The sequence below is a fragment of the Pyrgilauda ruficollis genome, unplaced genomic scaffold (genome assembly GCF_017590135.1).
Source record: "Pyrgilauda ruficollis isolate IOZ18807 unplaced genomic scaffold, ASM1759013v1 scaffold4, whole genome shotgun sequence".
NCBI lineage: Eukaryota > Metazoa > Chordata > Aves > Passeriformes > Passeridae > Pyrgilauda > Pyrgilauda ruficollis.
In genome coordinates, this window is record NW_024525489.1 from 4503787 (window position 1) to 4520062 (window position 16276).

General features: G+C 36.3%; 1 protein-coding gene across 5 annotated transcripts in view; it reads left to right on the forward strand.

Annotated features, from left to right (window-relative positions):
- Nucleotides 1-16276, forward strand: part of UBR2 (ubiquitin protein ligase E3 component n-recognin 2) — a 57860-nt gene that overhangs the window by 17670 nt on the left and 23914 nt on the right. For 4 of the 5 annotated variants that reach the window (XR_005955960.1, XM_041477319.1, XM_041477315.1 and 1 more), the window contains exons 9-23: nt 961-1068; nt 2612-2700; nt 3543-3641; nt 5920-6083; nt 6174-6273; nt 6794-6922; nt 7708-7891; nt 8924-8985; nt 9757-9867; nt 12111-12176; nt 13478-13600; nt 13941-14004; nt 14296-14420; nt 15715-15767; nt 16025-16127. Coding sequence is in view for 4 of the 5 variants with exons in the window: in XM_041477319.1 (XP_041333253.1) it covers nt 961-1068; nt 2612-2700; nt 3543-3641; nt 5920-6083; nt 6174-6273; nt 6794-6922; nt 7708-7891; nt 8924-8985; nt 9757-9867; nt 12111-12176; nt 13478-13600; nt 13941-14004; nt 14296-14420; nt 15715-15767; nt 16025-16127 (1580 nt within the window). In the remaining variant the exon portion in view is untranslated. Of the gene's footprint in view, nt 1-960; nt 1069-2611; nt 2701-3369; nt 3469-3542; nt 3642-5919; nt 6084-6173; nt 6274-6793; nt 6923-7707; nt 7892-8923; nt 8986-9756; nt 9868-12110; nt 12177-13477; nt 13601-13940; nt 14005-14295; nt 14421-15714; nt 15768-16024; nt 16128-16276 lie in introns of all 5 variants that reach the window. The other variant, XM_041477316.1, reaches the window with a different exon arrangement.

The following is a 16276-nucleotide window of genomic DNA, read 5'->3' on the forward strand; positions in this document are numbered from 1 at the left end:
ATCTTTTAAAAAAAAAAAAAAAAAAAAAAAAAAAAAAAAAAAAAAAAAGAAAACCAAAAAAACCTTGCTATGGAACTTAGTCAGAAGTTTGACCACTACATCCTGCCTAGCAAGTATCCCTTCTTCTGGAATAAGTTTGACAATTGCTGAACAATGCAGTGGTTTCCATTGATTTGTTATCCTTTATAACAGTAGTTGGAATTGAACTCTGCAAGGCAAAAAGGAGTAACCCCAAACTGCTGTAGAGGTTCTCAGAGTGTATATTACTGCACCATGCAGCGCATGGTGCAGTGTACACAGCACTAAGCCACTGCCCACTCTGCCTGAGGATTTGAGATGCCAAGCAGGGTGTGGAAGTAAGGGCTCTTTAAGTCCCATAGTTCTATGGGAATATGCATTACCTGCAGTGCAAAGCCAGATTGAACATTCTTAACAGGAGCATGTCTGGGCTGTGCTGTGTTTCAGATTGCTTGTCTGCAAGCATATGACTTACATGTTCATATAATTACAGTTGTCACTTCTTTCCATTAGAAAAAAATATGCAGAGAAGCCTTAAAATGATAGCATGAATATATGAGTCATTTCATATATGCATTATATTTTCCTTTTCATAGGAGTCTAATCAGGAAAAGTAAACCCTGGGAAATTAGTCTGCTGTATAACTGTTTCTTATTTTAGTAAGCTATTTTTAAGGAAGCACATTTTAATTTGATAACTTTAAACCAAATCATTGCGTTTGGTGATTTTCACTATGTTCCTATGTTTCATAAGGCTAGTGTGAAACTTGCAAGGTGTGAAATATTTGTGTTTGTATCAGCAAAATATGAGTGCTGTTATTCAGTTGTTGTGAAAAAGGGGGCAGTGTGAGGGCTTCTGTGTTGTGTGAAAATTTCAGGATGTCAAAATAGCACACGTTTGTGTTTGAGCTGTAACTAACTTGTACCATTTCTCTTCATGAAGATGGCCTTCGCCGAATATTGTGTCAGGTTGGTTTGCAAGAAGGGCCAGATGGTGAAAATTCTTCTCTTGTAGATAAGCTGATGCTGTATGATTCTAAACTGTGGAAAGGTGAGTTTTCTCAGAGCTCTGGAAAATGCTAGAGAATGCTATGCCTAAGTTTTCCTTTTACTGCATCTGCTAATGTTTGATCAGTTTTACTGTGGTGTATTACGGATAATTTTTCCTAATTTGTTACAATCTCTCCCTTCAGGATACATTCCCAAGTGTATTTAAGACAAGAACATACAAAGACCGTTTGGAGATGGGGTTGGTTTTAGGTCTAATTTTTCAAAGTGGTCTGAAACTAGTACTGACTTGATATATGCAAATGATGGTGATAGCTAATGGAAATTGAGTAAATGATAGAGAAATCGGGGGTTTGTCTGCTTTATAGGATCTCAAGCATCCATTTCATATCTACCAAAATGCCTATTTTTAAGGGATTAAGGCAGAGTCTTTCTGCTTTGACTTGTGTTAGTGTTCATGAAGTATTAACTGTTCTGAGAACATTCAGTGAAAATTACTGTTCTGTTGTTTTAGAGCTGTTGAAACTTTGAAAGGCTGTTTGGTATAATGGAATTAGCTAGAAAATTTGTAATTCTGAGGAAGGTGAGGTAGTTAATTTCCATTCCAACATTGATTCTGTATCTGATTTGATATCCTGAAAGGGTGTGTAAGGCCAGGTGTAAGAAACAGAAGCACAAAGAACAAGTAGGGAATGATGCAATATGACTGCCTGGGGGACTTCTTGGAGTACCAATAAAATAAGTAAGAAGTAAGGTGGAAAGTGGATGTAGTATGGAGAAAAATATTATTTATGGAGAAAAATATTATATTATCAAAGGCATTTGATAATGCCTTTATCTTGAGAACGTATTCCTGGCACTGCAAATTTTGTAATCTGAAAGATACAGCTTTTATGGAGCATTACAACATTTTTAATACAGGTTTTATTAGGATAATGTCTTTCATGTAAGCAAGGAGTAACTTTTGCATTTCTATTTCAACATCAGTATTTCTCTGCTTTTTCTCCTATTCCATAGTTCTCTGCATTAAGGAAATAGTGTCATGGCTTTTGACTGAAAAATGACCTACAGAAGAAATTATGCATACGTGCATTTGTTTCCAAGCTACATGAAGATGAATATCATTTGTATTGATAATACTTTCTGGGAGGCTGTCCAGACAGATTAGAAGTTCAGAGATAGCTTAGCTGATTATTTTATGGAGATGTTCACAACTAGGAAAATTTGTTGCAGTTCCCAAGACTTCTTATAAGAGTGTTCTCTTCTTTTCGCATCTAAATCCCCTGTTTATCCTGTGGAGGAACAGAGTTTTGTTCTTGTTTTGCTGACTTCCCTTATATTTGATGATATACATTCCCATTCAACAGTGTTACCTTATTACAGGAGTAATAAATAATGCCTCTTGAAGAATTTTGGTTTGTTATTCTTCTTTATCCTTTGCTACCACCTTACAGACTTAATCAAAGCAGCTTCTACTCTGAAATGCACATTTACCTCATTCTGTAGAAGTTTACTTTTCTAAATGTTTCCATAATACATTGATAGAAAATAGTAACATGCAATATTTCATTCATTTTTCTTGACAGGTGCTAGAAATGTGTATCACCAGTTATTCATGAGCAGTCTTCTTATGGATTTGAAATACAAGAAACTTTTTGCTATCCGCTTTGCGAGGGTAAGTATCTTTCTTACAAAGAGCAATTAAATGCTAAAACTGTCTAGTGAAGAGAGTCTAGTTAGCATACAGTGATTTAAATGAACTGTTATCTGATTTTTTTCCTTTTTATGGAAGTGAAAACTTGAAATTAAATGCTGGAAATCTTATTTTACTCTGCAGTATATTAGTTGTAATGGCATCTCATCTCTTGGGAAGGAAATGGCCTTTCAGACACCCCAGAACTAAAGCAGTTCAGATGTTTTTGTCTTCACCCTCAGCTATGCAGGCTATCACTTGTTAAGAGCTAATCGCTGCTCATTGCTGAGGTATAAGCTGTTATAGCACTGCTCAGAAACAGTGCTGAAATTCAGTCATGCTGATTAGTATTTCTGCAGTAACTGGTATTTGAAATGCTTTAAATCAGCACTGCAAAATTCTGCTCACTCTGCTGCAGACTCTTGAGTAGAAAATAAAATAGTAGCCTTTATTGTGAAAATGAGAGTGAGTAGATCTCACATGTGAGCAGATTAAGTTGTCATATTCTTTGTACAAAATACCATAATAATAATAATAATCCATTAGAGCTACTCTCCCCTTTTTCATGGCATTAAAGTTTCCCAGAGCAGACATTTAAGTTAAAAAATCAGGTCAGTGTGGATTAGAGGTGAATTTCCCCTTGTTGTTTAGAATTACCGGCAGTTGCAGAGAGATTATATGGAGGATGATCACGAACGGGCAGTATCGGTGGCTGCTCTGTCTGTCCAACTCTTCACTGTACCTACTCTGGTGAGTAGTGCCTGGCTTTCTTTTAAAAACTGATAGTTGGCACTCCTTGCCTTTTTTTGCCTCCTTCTTAATAGAACTATGAGCGATTGCAGAGTGATTTTATGAAAGATGACCACGACAGAGAGTTCTCAATTGCTGACCTCTCGATACAGATATTCACAGTGCCTTCACTTGTAAGTACTAAAAGACCAAAAAAGGAAATCTTTATTTGTTAAAAGCCTCTCAAGGTTCATAAATCAAGGCTGCAGATTTCTTTAACATTACTGTGGCAATGCAGAACAGTCGGACTGTTTGCATACATTGCTATGGGTTTAGAAGTTAAAGCGTTCAACATTGGGAAGTTCCAGACTGGCTTCCCAGAGTGGGCTGGGTGTTTCTGGTTTTTCTTTTTACATTTTTCTTTTACTTTTCTTTAGAAAGGTGCTTTCATATTTATTTAGAGATACATACACATAACATTTAAATTCCTCATCATACTGAGCCACATTTACTGTTTGTAGAAGTCTATATTATGGTTTGCATTTCATGGTTTCAGAGCACTATTCTGGTGCAGTTTTATAAGTGATCCACTTTATGTTCATTTTCCAGTCAACACAAGCGCAAGCAAGAATTGTCTCATGATACTCCCTACTTCCTTTGGTACTTTGAGTCTCAAGACAGTGCCTTCTTTTAGATTTCCAGTTAACTTTTGTTTCGATGTTTCTATGCTACAAGCACTGTGACTTCTCCCAGCTCTCTAAATCTGCTGGTCCTTCACCAGCTTGTTTAGGAAACTTTTCTTTTTTTTTTGTTCTAGTGTTCCTTTAAGTCTGTCTTTGCTTGTATTATGAACTAGATAAATTAAATTTGCAGCTGTCCTGGAATAAAAGTCTGATTTTCATACCCAGAATTGTTTAAAAAAATAAATGCTTCTGAATCCTCCCAAATTTAATAAGCTTCACTGAGCTCTTAAATTCAATAGTAGCATGGCAATCACAATACTGAGTAAACTTCTTCAGTGTCTTAGGGATGGATGATATTCATGGGAATTCAACAGGAACTCAGGATTTTGTTCCCATGGTTCAGGACAGTATTGTATTGCCTCTTTTAATTGTGGTGCTTTCAGTAAGAATGTTCCTAATATTCAGACTTAGAGTTAGACTTAACCAACTAATATTCAGATGGTTATGGTATTTTACCCTTTGGCAGATGGGGTGAAACAATATTACTTTTTGAAAAAGTAATTTCAAACATTTCCCAGGGCATAGTGATTGCAGTGCCCCTTTTATATGTGTTCTATTTTAAAAGCATACAAAAAAAGCAAAGCAAATGCGTTTTGACTGTTGTGCAAAGTGATAGATTGATGACATGAAAGTAATTATGATAAGCTTCTATCACATGAACTATTATTTTTTAATATATTTATAGCCACTCATTCTTAACTAAATGAGTAAGTTGAAGAGTTTAAACCACCCCACCATCCTCCAGTGACATTTTCAAACTGATCTTAGTAATTTAAGAGTTTGAGCTCTCAAGGAGCTGCTGTTTTTTGGTTTGAGGGTGGATGGACAGCTCTGTTGGTGATGATTTTTTGGAAGGAAAATGGAAAATGTTAATAATTTCATTCTTCTCCTCCACTGCAGTAGCATTTTAGAAACTGTTTTGAATTATCATTAGCAGCTGCAGAACCTGGAAGGTCTAGTCAAGAGCCACATTGTGGTAGATCAGAGTGGCCAATATTGTTGAGTCTGCTAGCCAGATGCAAGGATTGCAAGGCTCATCCCATTTAACCTGGAGCCCCAACAGAATGGGGGAATTGTGGAAGTGTTCATGAGTAGGAGCTGGGAGTAACTCAGTGCCCCCTCCTCTCTTGTGAAGTTGGGTTAGGTTAGGCTGGGTGATGATGGCAATCTGTCAGACTTGGCTGATTTGTTTCATACAACACATGGATATATGCAGTAGACCTTGAGGAAAATTGGAGTTTATTTCATGAAATTTCCATGTGGAAGTTGCATTTGCAGTTCCTTACTTGGCTCACAAGAGGCTCTGCTCACCACAGCTCTTGACAGTTTGTCCACAGAAAACAGAAGAGCTGTCACTCCCCTAAAGGGCTTAAACTATATGAGAAGAGACAACACATACTTAAAGGGAGGTACAAGTTCATTATAAGACACATAATAACATGTCTTTTGCCATAATTATATAGGTTAGCAGGGGCCTTACCATAGACAGACTTCTGTACAGAAAGGAAATGAAAAAAGAAATCTGGCTTATGATAATTTTTGACTAGATTCCTTTTTTTTGTCTTCTGTGATTCTGTGAAAAGAGTGCTTTTTGGTGTTCTGTTCTAATTATTGATGTAATTATTTTGGATTAAAAAAATAATGTATTTTATAAGCTTCATGGTGCAGTGTGAAAATCTTGTTAGCTGTGTCTGTGAATTACAGCAAGTTTCAATGTACTTTGGCATAGGCTCGAATGCTAATAACAGAAGAGAATCTCATGACCACTATCATCAAAACTTTCATGGACCACTTAAGGCACCGTGACATCCAAGGCAGGTTTCAGTTTGAACGTTACACTGCTCTGCAGGCTTTCAAATTCAGGCGTGTCCAAAGCCTTATTTTGGATCTCAAGTAAGTATACTAACTATGTGCTGATTTGAGAAATTGAGGAGTTTAAAAAAAAGTCAGAAATGAACGCTTGCATCTTTCTAATCTCGCCAGGTACGTGCTGATAAGTAAGCCGACGGAGTGGTCAGATGACTTGAGACGCAAGTTCCTGGAGGGTTTTGATGCCTTCTTAGAATTACTCAAATGTATGCAGGTACGTAAATCTGTGAATTACAAAATTTGGCAAAATTTAAGCAGGAAGTTAGCTATTATGATGTCAAAATAGAAGAAATTTGATCTGTTCTTCATTTTATAACTTCAGTGCAGTATCACTTTTGGAGCCATTGCGTTTTGTAAAACATAACATCTTGCCTTACTTCTTAAAATGTTGTAGAGGACAACGGAAAGGAAGAGCAGTTCAAAATGAGAAGTGTAATTTGGGGCATATTTTGCACTTGTAGAGGCAGACAAGACAATTAATTCTGTGAGCAAAATCTGGTTTATCTTAAGTGTCAGCAGAGTTGCTCCTTGTATTGAGGAATAAATTGTTCCTGACACACAAATAGACCTCTTCACTTGTGATTTCATTCCCTTTCTTTCCCCCAAGGTTCTTTTTATGTGTTGCAGCACCAATATGTTTATAAGGATAGCTAACCACTGTCTCACACCTCTGCTAATGCTGTCACTGTATTTCAGTGATACATTGTTGAAATGTGTAATTCTTCTTGTTCTAGGGTATGGATCCAATAACTCGCCAAGTAGGACAACACATTGAAATGGAACCAGAGTGGGAAGCAGCATTTACACTGCAGATGAAATTAACACTTGTTATTTCCATGATGCAGGACTGGTGTGCATTAGATGTAAGTTCCTTCAGAATTGTTTTTCTGTGTGAATAGGGATAAAACCCAAATATTAATACATGTAAAAATTGACCTAAACACAATTTCACCATAAGCCAAGGGCATCTTCTATGAGGAAATGCAAATCTTTACTGTATTTAAACACAGGTGTGGTTTGTACTGACCGGTTCATAAAAAAACATGGTTGAGCCTTTTGCAAGTACTGCAGAGAGTTTTGTCACAATCACAATCTGAAGATTGTGATTATCACAAATCTATCAGGTTATAATTTTCAAAGAGGAGGGAATGGGGGAGTAGGTCCTGGATCTACCAGATACTGCTTGATTATAAATCATGTTTTTGCTCCCTAAGTGTTTCAGGATTTCAGAACTTGAGCAAGGTAAAATATGACTGTGGAATAAGTGATCCTGGAATACCTGAACATTCAGGCTGGCTTTAATCTGTTACTGGTAGTTAACATACAGCTTTTACTAGCCTAGCATGACCGTTCCTCAGAAAGTTGCCATAATGTCAGTTACAAAAAAACCCCCAACCCAATTACAAAAAAACCCCAAACCCAAACAACATCCTAGTGTGTACTTTTCTAATCAGAGATACCAGTACCAGTTTTGCAGTTTGTGTCCTCCTTAATTTGGCTCTTTTGTTGGATTCCTTATCTTAATTTTGCAGGACTGTTGTTAAAGTTAAAAATTGCAAACCCTTCAGGGTCTTAATTACGTTGTCTGTATTATTTTTCAGAGCTGTGGTTTTGTCATAATCTCTTTAAACTGCAATCTTTCTTTTAGGAAAAAGTATTGATTGAAGCTTACAAGAAATGCCTGACTGTGTTGATGCAGTGTCATAGTGGGTTTACTGATGGAGAACAGCCTATTGTCCTCAGTATGTGTGGACATTCAGTTGAGACCATCAGATACTGCGTTTCTCAGGAAAAAGTTAGCATTCATCTCCCAGTTTCTCGTTTACTTGCAGGTATGAACAGTTGAAAAATATTTCAGGAAATGAAAAATGTTCTGCAGATGTGATTTGTGTTTGTGTGTACATGAAGACACACGCAAGCATTGTTTAATACCTGTATTTTGGCCATTTTCTAGCTGTTTGGTAGCTTCTGGGCCAGATGTTCTCAATCATCAGAAAACTTGTTATCATTCACACTGGGGAGATTGTCTCATGCCTCTAGATTTGTATTATAGGCAGCTACTGCTGCTTTTGCCACTTGAGTGATGCAAAAGAACTTCAACAAAATGTGGACTGTGGTTGACTGTTTGGGAACATGTTTAGCTGTCATCTTGAATAGACTAATCAACATTCTGCTAGAGAACAGATTTATCAAACAGATGTGTCAGCAGAAAATTGAGCTATGCCTTTCTCTTCATATTGTGCCTATCTTGTTCAGCAGTTGTGTTGAAAAAACTTAGTGAATTTTGGTTTACAGAATCAGAAAGAATGTGATAAAAATAAATTCAGAAATAATGAAATGAAAAAGGTAATTCTTAGGTAAAGTGTCATGCAGCTCAGTGTCAAATGGCTTTAAATATTTGAATCTTTGAGCAGAGTCTTTGTAACTTCAAAAGAAAGCAAACCAGAAAATCTTCATGTGTTTTGTAGGGGCCTTACTCTAGTTCCTGAGGTATTTTATAGACCCCCCCAAGGACTGATAAAAAGGATGAGGTATCTGCTGTTAATTGTTTGTCCTGACAGATGAAGGACTCTTGGCTCTCACTGTGGGTACATGACAGAGTCAAAAAAAAGGCAAAAATCTCACTTGTACTGCAAGTGTATGCAGATACAAAGGGAAAACTTCAATTCTCTTAAATTATATTCTTTGTAATATGTTTATTCAGGAAATAACTGTGTAGCTCCAAGGTGATAAATTTGGAGACTTGTCGCTGTCCAGAAAAATGGTCTGCGAGTAAATCAGATTACCTTTTTTGTCCTGTTTTAATTACATAAAATATTGTACGTAATATTCTGTATGGTTTTTTCGTGTTTTTTTTTTTGTAGGCTTGCATGTTTTGCTGAGTAAAACAGAAGTGGCATATAAGTTTCCAGAGCTGCTACCCCTGGTATGTAATTAAATGTTGTATATTCATTAAATACAATTAATGCTGAACATGAAATTGGTCATGTAAATGTAGGATGATTTTAAATAAAACAAAGGGCCTTTGTACTGTGAATTCTACTCAGAGAGGATATCTTTCATACATAAAATTACCTCTTAAAAGATTAATATCTAGATATTCATGACTAGCGCATAGACAGGCAGTATTGCTCTCTAAGGTAACTAAGACTCAGGTCACATAGCCTCCTTTTTGTAATAGAAACTGTTTTTAGGAACCCCAGTCAGGATCTGATTCCTTCTCCTTGGGCTCTAATTTTCTTCCCCAGCTGTTTCTTGCCTGCTGCCTGTTCTTATTGATACGCTATTTCTTTAAGGGGTAGTCAAAAAAAGTGGAATGGAAGAGGATAAAATCTAACTGGGAGAAGAAATTTCAGTGTCTTTGGAAAGAAGTAGTACTTAACCTTTGAATGAAATAAATGAAATTACAGTGTTATTAAATTGCTGGTGTTGATGTTCTAAAATATGAAAGCTACTGTCTTTAGGAATAAACTAAAGCCCTCATGCAGTAGCTGTGTGGAGCAAAGACAGAATGTAAGGGTGATTAACAATGATTTGAAAGATTGTGAATAGGCTCATCTAACTTGTTTGTTGGATTTGCTTGCCTTTTGTAGTGCCCAGATATTTTAATGATCACAAATATCATCCTCCTTCATTTCAGCCCCATTTTCTTTTATTTTCTCTGTGTACATCAAAATATTGCATTTTCTTAATGCAGAGTGAACTTAGCCCACCCATGTTAATAGAACATCCTCTACGATGCCTAGTCCTATGTGCCCAAGTGCATGCAGGGATGTGGAGAAGGAATGGCTTCTCTCTTGTTAATCAGGTAAGTGCACAGTAGCTGTAGAGAATCACTCTTTTCTGATAGCTCTCTCAGGATAATTTCAAAGAATCACAGAATCAATTAGGTTGAACAAGACCTCTGAGGTTATTGAGTCCAACCCTTTGCCAAACACCACCTTGTGAACAAGACCACAGCACTAAGGGCCATGTCCAGTCACTTCTTGAACACCTCCAGGGGCAGTGACTCCACCACCTCTCTGGGCAGTCCTTTTCAATTTCTAACAACCCTTTCCGTGAAGAAATTCTTCCCGATGTCCAGCCTGAACCTCCCCTGGCACAACCTGAGGCTGTGTTCTCTTGTCCTGTCGCTGGTTGCCTGGAAGAACCTCAATGTATTTCTTGAAGTGAAGGGCCCACAACTGGAGACAGCACTCGAGGTGGGACCTGACCAGGGTGGAGTATGGAGGGAGTTCTTGGTCTTTCAGACCCCAAAACCTTCTGTTTCTGTATTGATTTGTAATTTTATTTATGTCAGTCTTGTGGAAGGCAATGTGGTAGGCATTTTTATCAGCACTGGCATCATTTGAGTATTTCTGCTTTTAAACTAGTCTGATTTTTTTTAGTCAGAAGTTGCTTTTTTATTTCAGAACTGCTGCAGTAGCTGCTGAAATCAGTGCTGGCTGTGTAGAGTTTTAGTTAATGCAGTTAATGAGTCCTAGCTTTTTTACTGTGTACTGTGCAAGCGGCAGTTGGAAGTGCAGAATTAGATCTGCGCATCCGTGGTAATGCATTCATCACCTCCACATAAAAGTGTCTCAGATATAAAAATATGCAGCATTATGGTATGGCTGTTTATATTTATAAAGTAGTTGAAATCCAAAGACCCCACATAAGCATTAGAAGCAGTGTAGAACAAAGTGGTTTTTGGCTTTTAGCTCTAATACTTTTGGAGACTTTAATTTCTAAACTTATGTTCTCAGTGTTTGTATAAATTAGGTGTTTCAAGCATAACAGCTATAAAATGGGTACTGTGGTGTCAGTACCACCCACCAGGGTGATTGTCTCAAGTGATTTTCTCAGCAAGACTTAGATTATAACAGGAATAGGGTTTAATTCTGTGAGGTGTTAACTTGATTTATTTGCAAGAAAATTCCTTCAGTCCCATCAGCCCTCAACTCCATTAGATAATTGCAATGTATATTTACTAGGAGACTGAATTAAGCTGCTCAAATATATTATATTCTGACACTTCTTGACTCTTGAAGGATCTTCATAAGGTGGTGTCCTTGTCATTAGAGCAAAAAGAGCTCTAGTTATGTACAATTGTAGCAGTGCCCGTAGTGCTGTAGACACACATCAAATCTGGAATTTCAGCATAGCTTTTGGTAGTGAAATAAGTCTCTGAGTTAATTTCTCCTGGTTGTCGGGATCTTGAAGTTAAAGAGCTTCATTTAGTTGAGATAAAATAACTCCCACAGTTTGCAAGTCCTTTCTCTTTACTTTGGCTATGGGGAGAGCTCATGTTCAGCCAGCTCCTTTTGGATCTTTCCCAGATAATAGGAATGGGCATCTATATGTGTGGATTATTATGATAGAAAAGAAAGGGAAGGCATACCTATCTGTCTTCATTAATTCTGGAATAAATGGTATGTGTCTAGAGGAGACTTTAGCGTGCTGAGTTTGTTTCCAGGCCTATGCAGAAACTTGCCAGCCCTATTTATTTTTCTTGTCTTGTGGTAGAACCAAACTTTCCCACCTTTCAGTGCCATGCAGTGATTGTGGTGTTGCTGACGTCTGGCTTAGTCCTGTTGAGTTCCTTCCCGGGATGGTTTGGGTTAAGTGTAGCTCTTGTCACAATATTAACATTTTGCTGACACTGGCAATTCCTGAGAGATGGTATCTCAGATGATTAAAGAGCAATTCATGGAGCGAAAAAAAAACATTTCCCCAACTGCAAGGGCTTTCTGTCCTGTGAATTTCAAACAGTTAATTGCTAAACAAATATATTAAAAATAAGCTAAAGAGGTCAAAAAGATTTTTGCTTATAAGTTTATGCAATTCAGACATTGCATCACTACAGCCCAGCCAGCAACTATGATTGTCTTGTGCTCTATAAAAAGCTTTTTGCATACAGATGAAATTATGTAATTTTTTCAAATTACAGATTCATTTTTTGTTTATGAACACAGTATAGCAAAGTTTATTTTTTACAGAAGTAAAATAATTTTAGATGACATATTATCTGTGTTAATGATTATGGTGTGGTGTTTTGGGTATTTTTTTCAGATTTATTACTATCATAATGTGAAGTGCAGGAGGGAGATGTTTGACAAGGACATAGTAATGCTTCAGGTAACCATGTATACCAGTTTGCATTTTTTCAAGTATTTTCAGGATGTCTTTGTGTTTATGTTTATCTTCATCAGAACCTTTTTAAAGAAAAAATGTCTATTTTTTTGTGGAAGGACTTCAATTTTCTTATTTTATCTACATAATTATGGCATAATTTTAGAAGGAAATAACTATTATTGTAATACTTATTTTTTAACTACAATTTGAAAAGTGCAGAATTTTCTGGTTAGTGTATAAATGCCGTATCTTCAAGAATGTGATATTTTAACTAATGGGTGGTGCTACATTGGCAGTTTCATGAGTCTGCATGTTATCAGAAATGCAGTCAGTGTATGTGTTGATTTTCTTGGTTTTCCCCTTCAGAACAGATTTTGCTAATGTGGAAATCTATTCAGCTGTGTGGCAGATGCAATGCTTGAGAGCAATACAACCTAAAATTTGCAGCTTGGGGTGCATAGTTCACCTGGACAGCAAAATATTTTCTCAGGAAGTCCCTCAAATCTTAACTGGAGTTAGCCTGTACCCAATAAGATAAACATGCCCCAAGATGCTTCTGCTTTCAGACATAGTGGCAGATCAAGCCTCAGGAAACTGATTTTTAATTATAATTTTCAGCTGTTCATTTGGGTAGATATCCTTGAGCTTTCTTGGAAATTTATTCTGTTTTAAAGATGGTCCCATTAACAGTAGTTAACTAGCAACAAATATTTGTAATTGGCAAATTTAGATAACATGTTTAATAAACTGAAAAAACTTCAGCCAGTAATTTTCAGAAATGGCAATTTCTCAAAGTCGATGTTTGTTCTGCATTGAAACTTCAGTATTTTTTCTTTCCAAGAAGGTTTTGGAATCTTTGCTCTACAGTCTTCAGCCTTTCTTTAGAGGATTGGGTTTTGTTGTTAAGATCTTCGGTGGTATATACTAAGTAATATTATGCCTGCTAGAAGATCAGCTAGCACGAACAAAATTTTAGAGATAAAAACAACCAAACAAAAGTCTTTCACTGAAGTTTGCTTAGACTGCTTAAGATAGAAGGAGTAATCCTGAATATTTTGCATGATGCCCTCAAAAGGGCTTCAGAAATTCTTGATAAAGCATAGGATTCTGCTTGTCAAATGGGCTTACAGTTCTGTTCTTGGTGTCCTAAGAGAGTAAACTTAAATGTTAAGTCTTCATTCGTAGGATTGAGAGAGGAATTAATTTTATAAAGAATACACAGTGAACATCATATGTAAATATGCAAACATGCTATGATAACACCCGATCTGTTTTCTCTTTATAATCTTTTTTTTCTTTAATAGACAGGTGTGTCTATGATGGATCCAAATCACTTCCTGATGATAATGCTGAGTCGCTTTGAACTTTATCAGATATTTAGTACTCCAGACTATGGCAAAAGATTTAGCACAGAAAATACTAACAAGGTATTTTATGCACTACTGCAATAGAAAATCTTAAATTTTGTTTTTCAAAGTGTATCTGATGCTGTTGTACTGAGACAGAGCTATTTCTTGATAAAAAAGCAAAACTTATCCTATTTTAACTTCATTTGGCCAGTTTGAACTATGCATAAATGTTTTTACCTGTCAAACTGGTAAATGTCAGAAAATGTTGCATTATTTTTGCACTTATGACTGTGCTTCAGCATAGCTCAGTTTGGGAGTACTAAGGGTGAAAACAGGCAATGTTTTGAATAATTGAAAAAGTATTTTCAGCATATGGAATAATTATTGAAAAATGTATTTTTTTATTGTTTTACTTCAGGATGTTGTTCAACAAAATAACACTCTTATAGAAGAGATGCTATACCTCATTATAATGATTGTCGGTAAGTTCAAAACATATTTAATTAATTTTTTAAATTTAGGCTCTTTAATGATCTGGGCAATTTTTTATTGCTGTGTCAGGTTCAGTTCTGTTGTGAACATTCTGTAGCTCTGCCTTCTTTCCTAGGAGAAAAGCCTTGGAACTAGCTTAGATTAATGTAATGAATTTTTGAACGCTGGTGGGTGAACACAAGATTTCACAGAAGGCACCCTATTTTCCAGCCTTTAATTTAGAGAAAAAGCTAAAAAACATGTTTAAAAACCAAAAAAAGAGGTGTATTTTATTTCTACAGGTGAAAGGTTCAGCCCTGGAATAGGACAGGTAAATGCAACAGATGAAATCAAGCGAGAGATCATCCATCAGCTGAGCATCAGGCCAATGGCTCACAGTGAATTGGTAAAGGCACTCCCTGAAGATGTAAGTAACTGGCTGTGGAGGGGGGAACCAGCTTCCACTTGATAAGGCTGATTGCTGAAAAATTGTCTTATGCAAACTCATGTCACTTAATGTGGAATGAGAGCAGCATGATTACGCTCAGAGCAAGGTTAGCATGAGTACAGGTTAGTAGTTCTCATGGCAAGGGTAGGAAAGAGGCAAAGAAGGAACAACATATGAAAGATGCAGGAATCTGAGAGCTTCTTCAGCTCCTATCTCTTTTTAATACTATTTCTAATCAGGCCATCTGGCCAACAGCCTCTGCAGGCTGCTCGTACACCCTGAATTAGATGTATGGAAGTGGGTTGTTAGAACTATCCAGAAATATAAGCTGTTATATTTTAAAACCTAACAATAAGTGCAAAGACATGGAATCAGACACTGTATTATGACTTGTGTAACATAAATGCTTCATTTACATGAGCAGAATAATTTCTCTGAATTCTATTATGAGTAATTCTGTAGGACAGCAAAGCTTGCTTCCCTTTCTCATTTTAGTATTTTTGAAGCAATCTTTTAAAAATTATTTTTGAAGACAGTTAGAATTCCAAAGTTTATGTTTTCCTGTGCTGGTAATAATTTTAATGATAAGTTACGAAATATTTTACTTTTTTCTAAATATTTTAAACTGAAACTATTTGAAAAGTCAAATTTCAAAATTATTTAAGACTAATTTAGGATTGTATGAAACAGAAAATTCGATTTAAGCTGGAGCTCTAAATTATATTGTCAGTCCTAAATACTTTTTCCCTGGCCTGGTAACTGCAATGAAATATGCATTGGTGGAAGGGGATGGGAATATTGAAAGAAAATTTGTGTGTGAAGTGTTGTTACATATTTGAGCTGATGTCTCATGCTGCCTTTTGTGGTTGTTTCAGCATTTTTCAGTAACTAGTCTTTTTAGCTGTCCAGTATTTATTTCAATTTAAAGGCCTAGAAATCAGAAATGCTGGCTGTGTCTTGTAAAAATGTGCTGAGCAAGCTAACGTAGAGTTTTCTTCTGCTACTGTTACATCCTAGTTCGTTATGACAGGGAAAAGCAGTACAAATGACCCATTTAGAATGGCATGACTTTTTCAAAGACCCTTTTGCAGAGATGGTGTTCCTGAATGTATTTTCATGTTATGTGGTTTAGTGTTCTCTTGAGTGCCAGTAATATGACTTTACAAAGTCATTACATTCATTTTATATGCTTTCTCTAGTATTGTATGATATTTGAATGTGTTTATTCCAAGAACTCCAGTAACATGCTGTCTTGTCTTTTCCCTCCATGTAGGAGAACAGAGAGACAGGGATGGAAAGTGTGATTGAAGAAGTGGCATGTTTCAAGTATGTTTCCCTTTATTCTAATGATTCAACTTTAGGAATTGAATGTCTCCATTTGTGAAAATGAGAGAATGAAAGAAAGAGGGCTGAGTCATGGTGATTTCCCATGGCTTTAATCATGTGCAGAATTCTTAATACTGTTACTTAATTTCTGCAGTGCCTGTTAGGCAGTGTTTTTTAGCTGTTCTAGTTAACTCTTTATTCTCAGATGTTAAGAACCAGTGGACATAAAGTGTTTTGTTTGCTTTGGTTTTTTGTAGGAAACCTGGATTAACAGGCAGAGGGCTGTATGAATTAAAACCAGAATGTGCCAAGACCTTCAATCTGTATTTCTATCACTTTTCAAGGGCAGAGCAATCAAAGGTAACTAGTAGTTTAACTTCCCGGGGCTTATTTTGTACCTTTCTTTTTTTTTTTTTTTTTTGTTTGCCTTTTTCCAAAGCTTACTTCTGTGAAGAAATATTACCAGGTGGATATTTGAGAATGTTAACAAAATTTGCCTGAGATTCTGC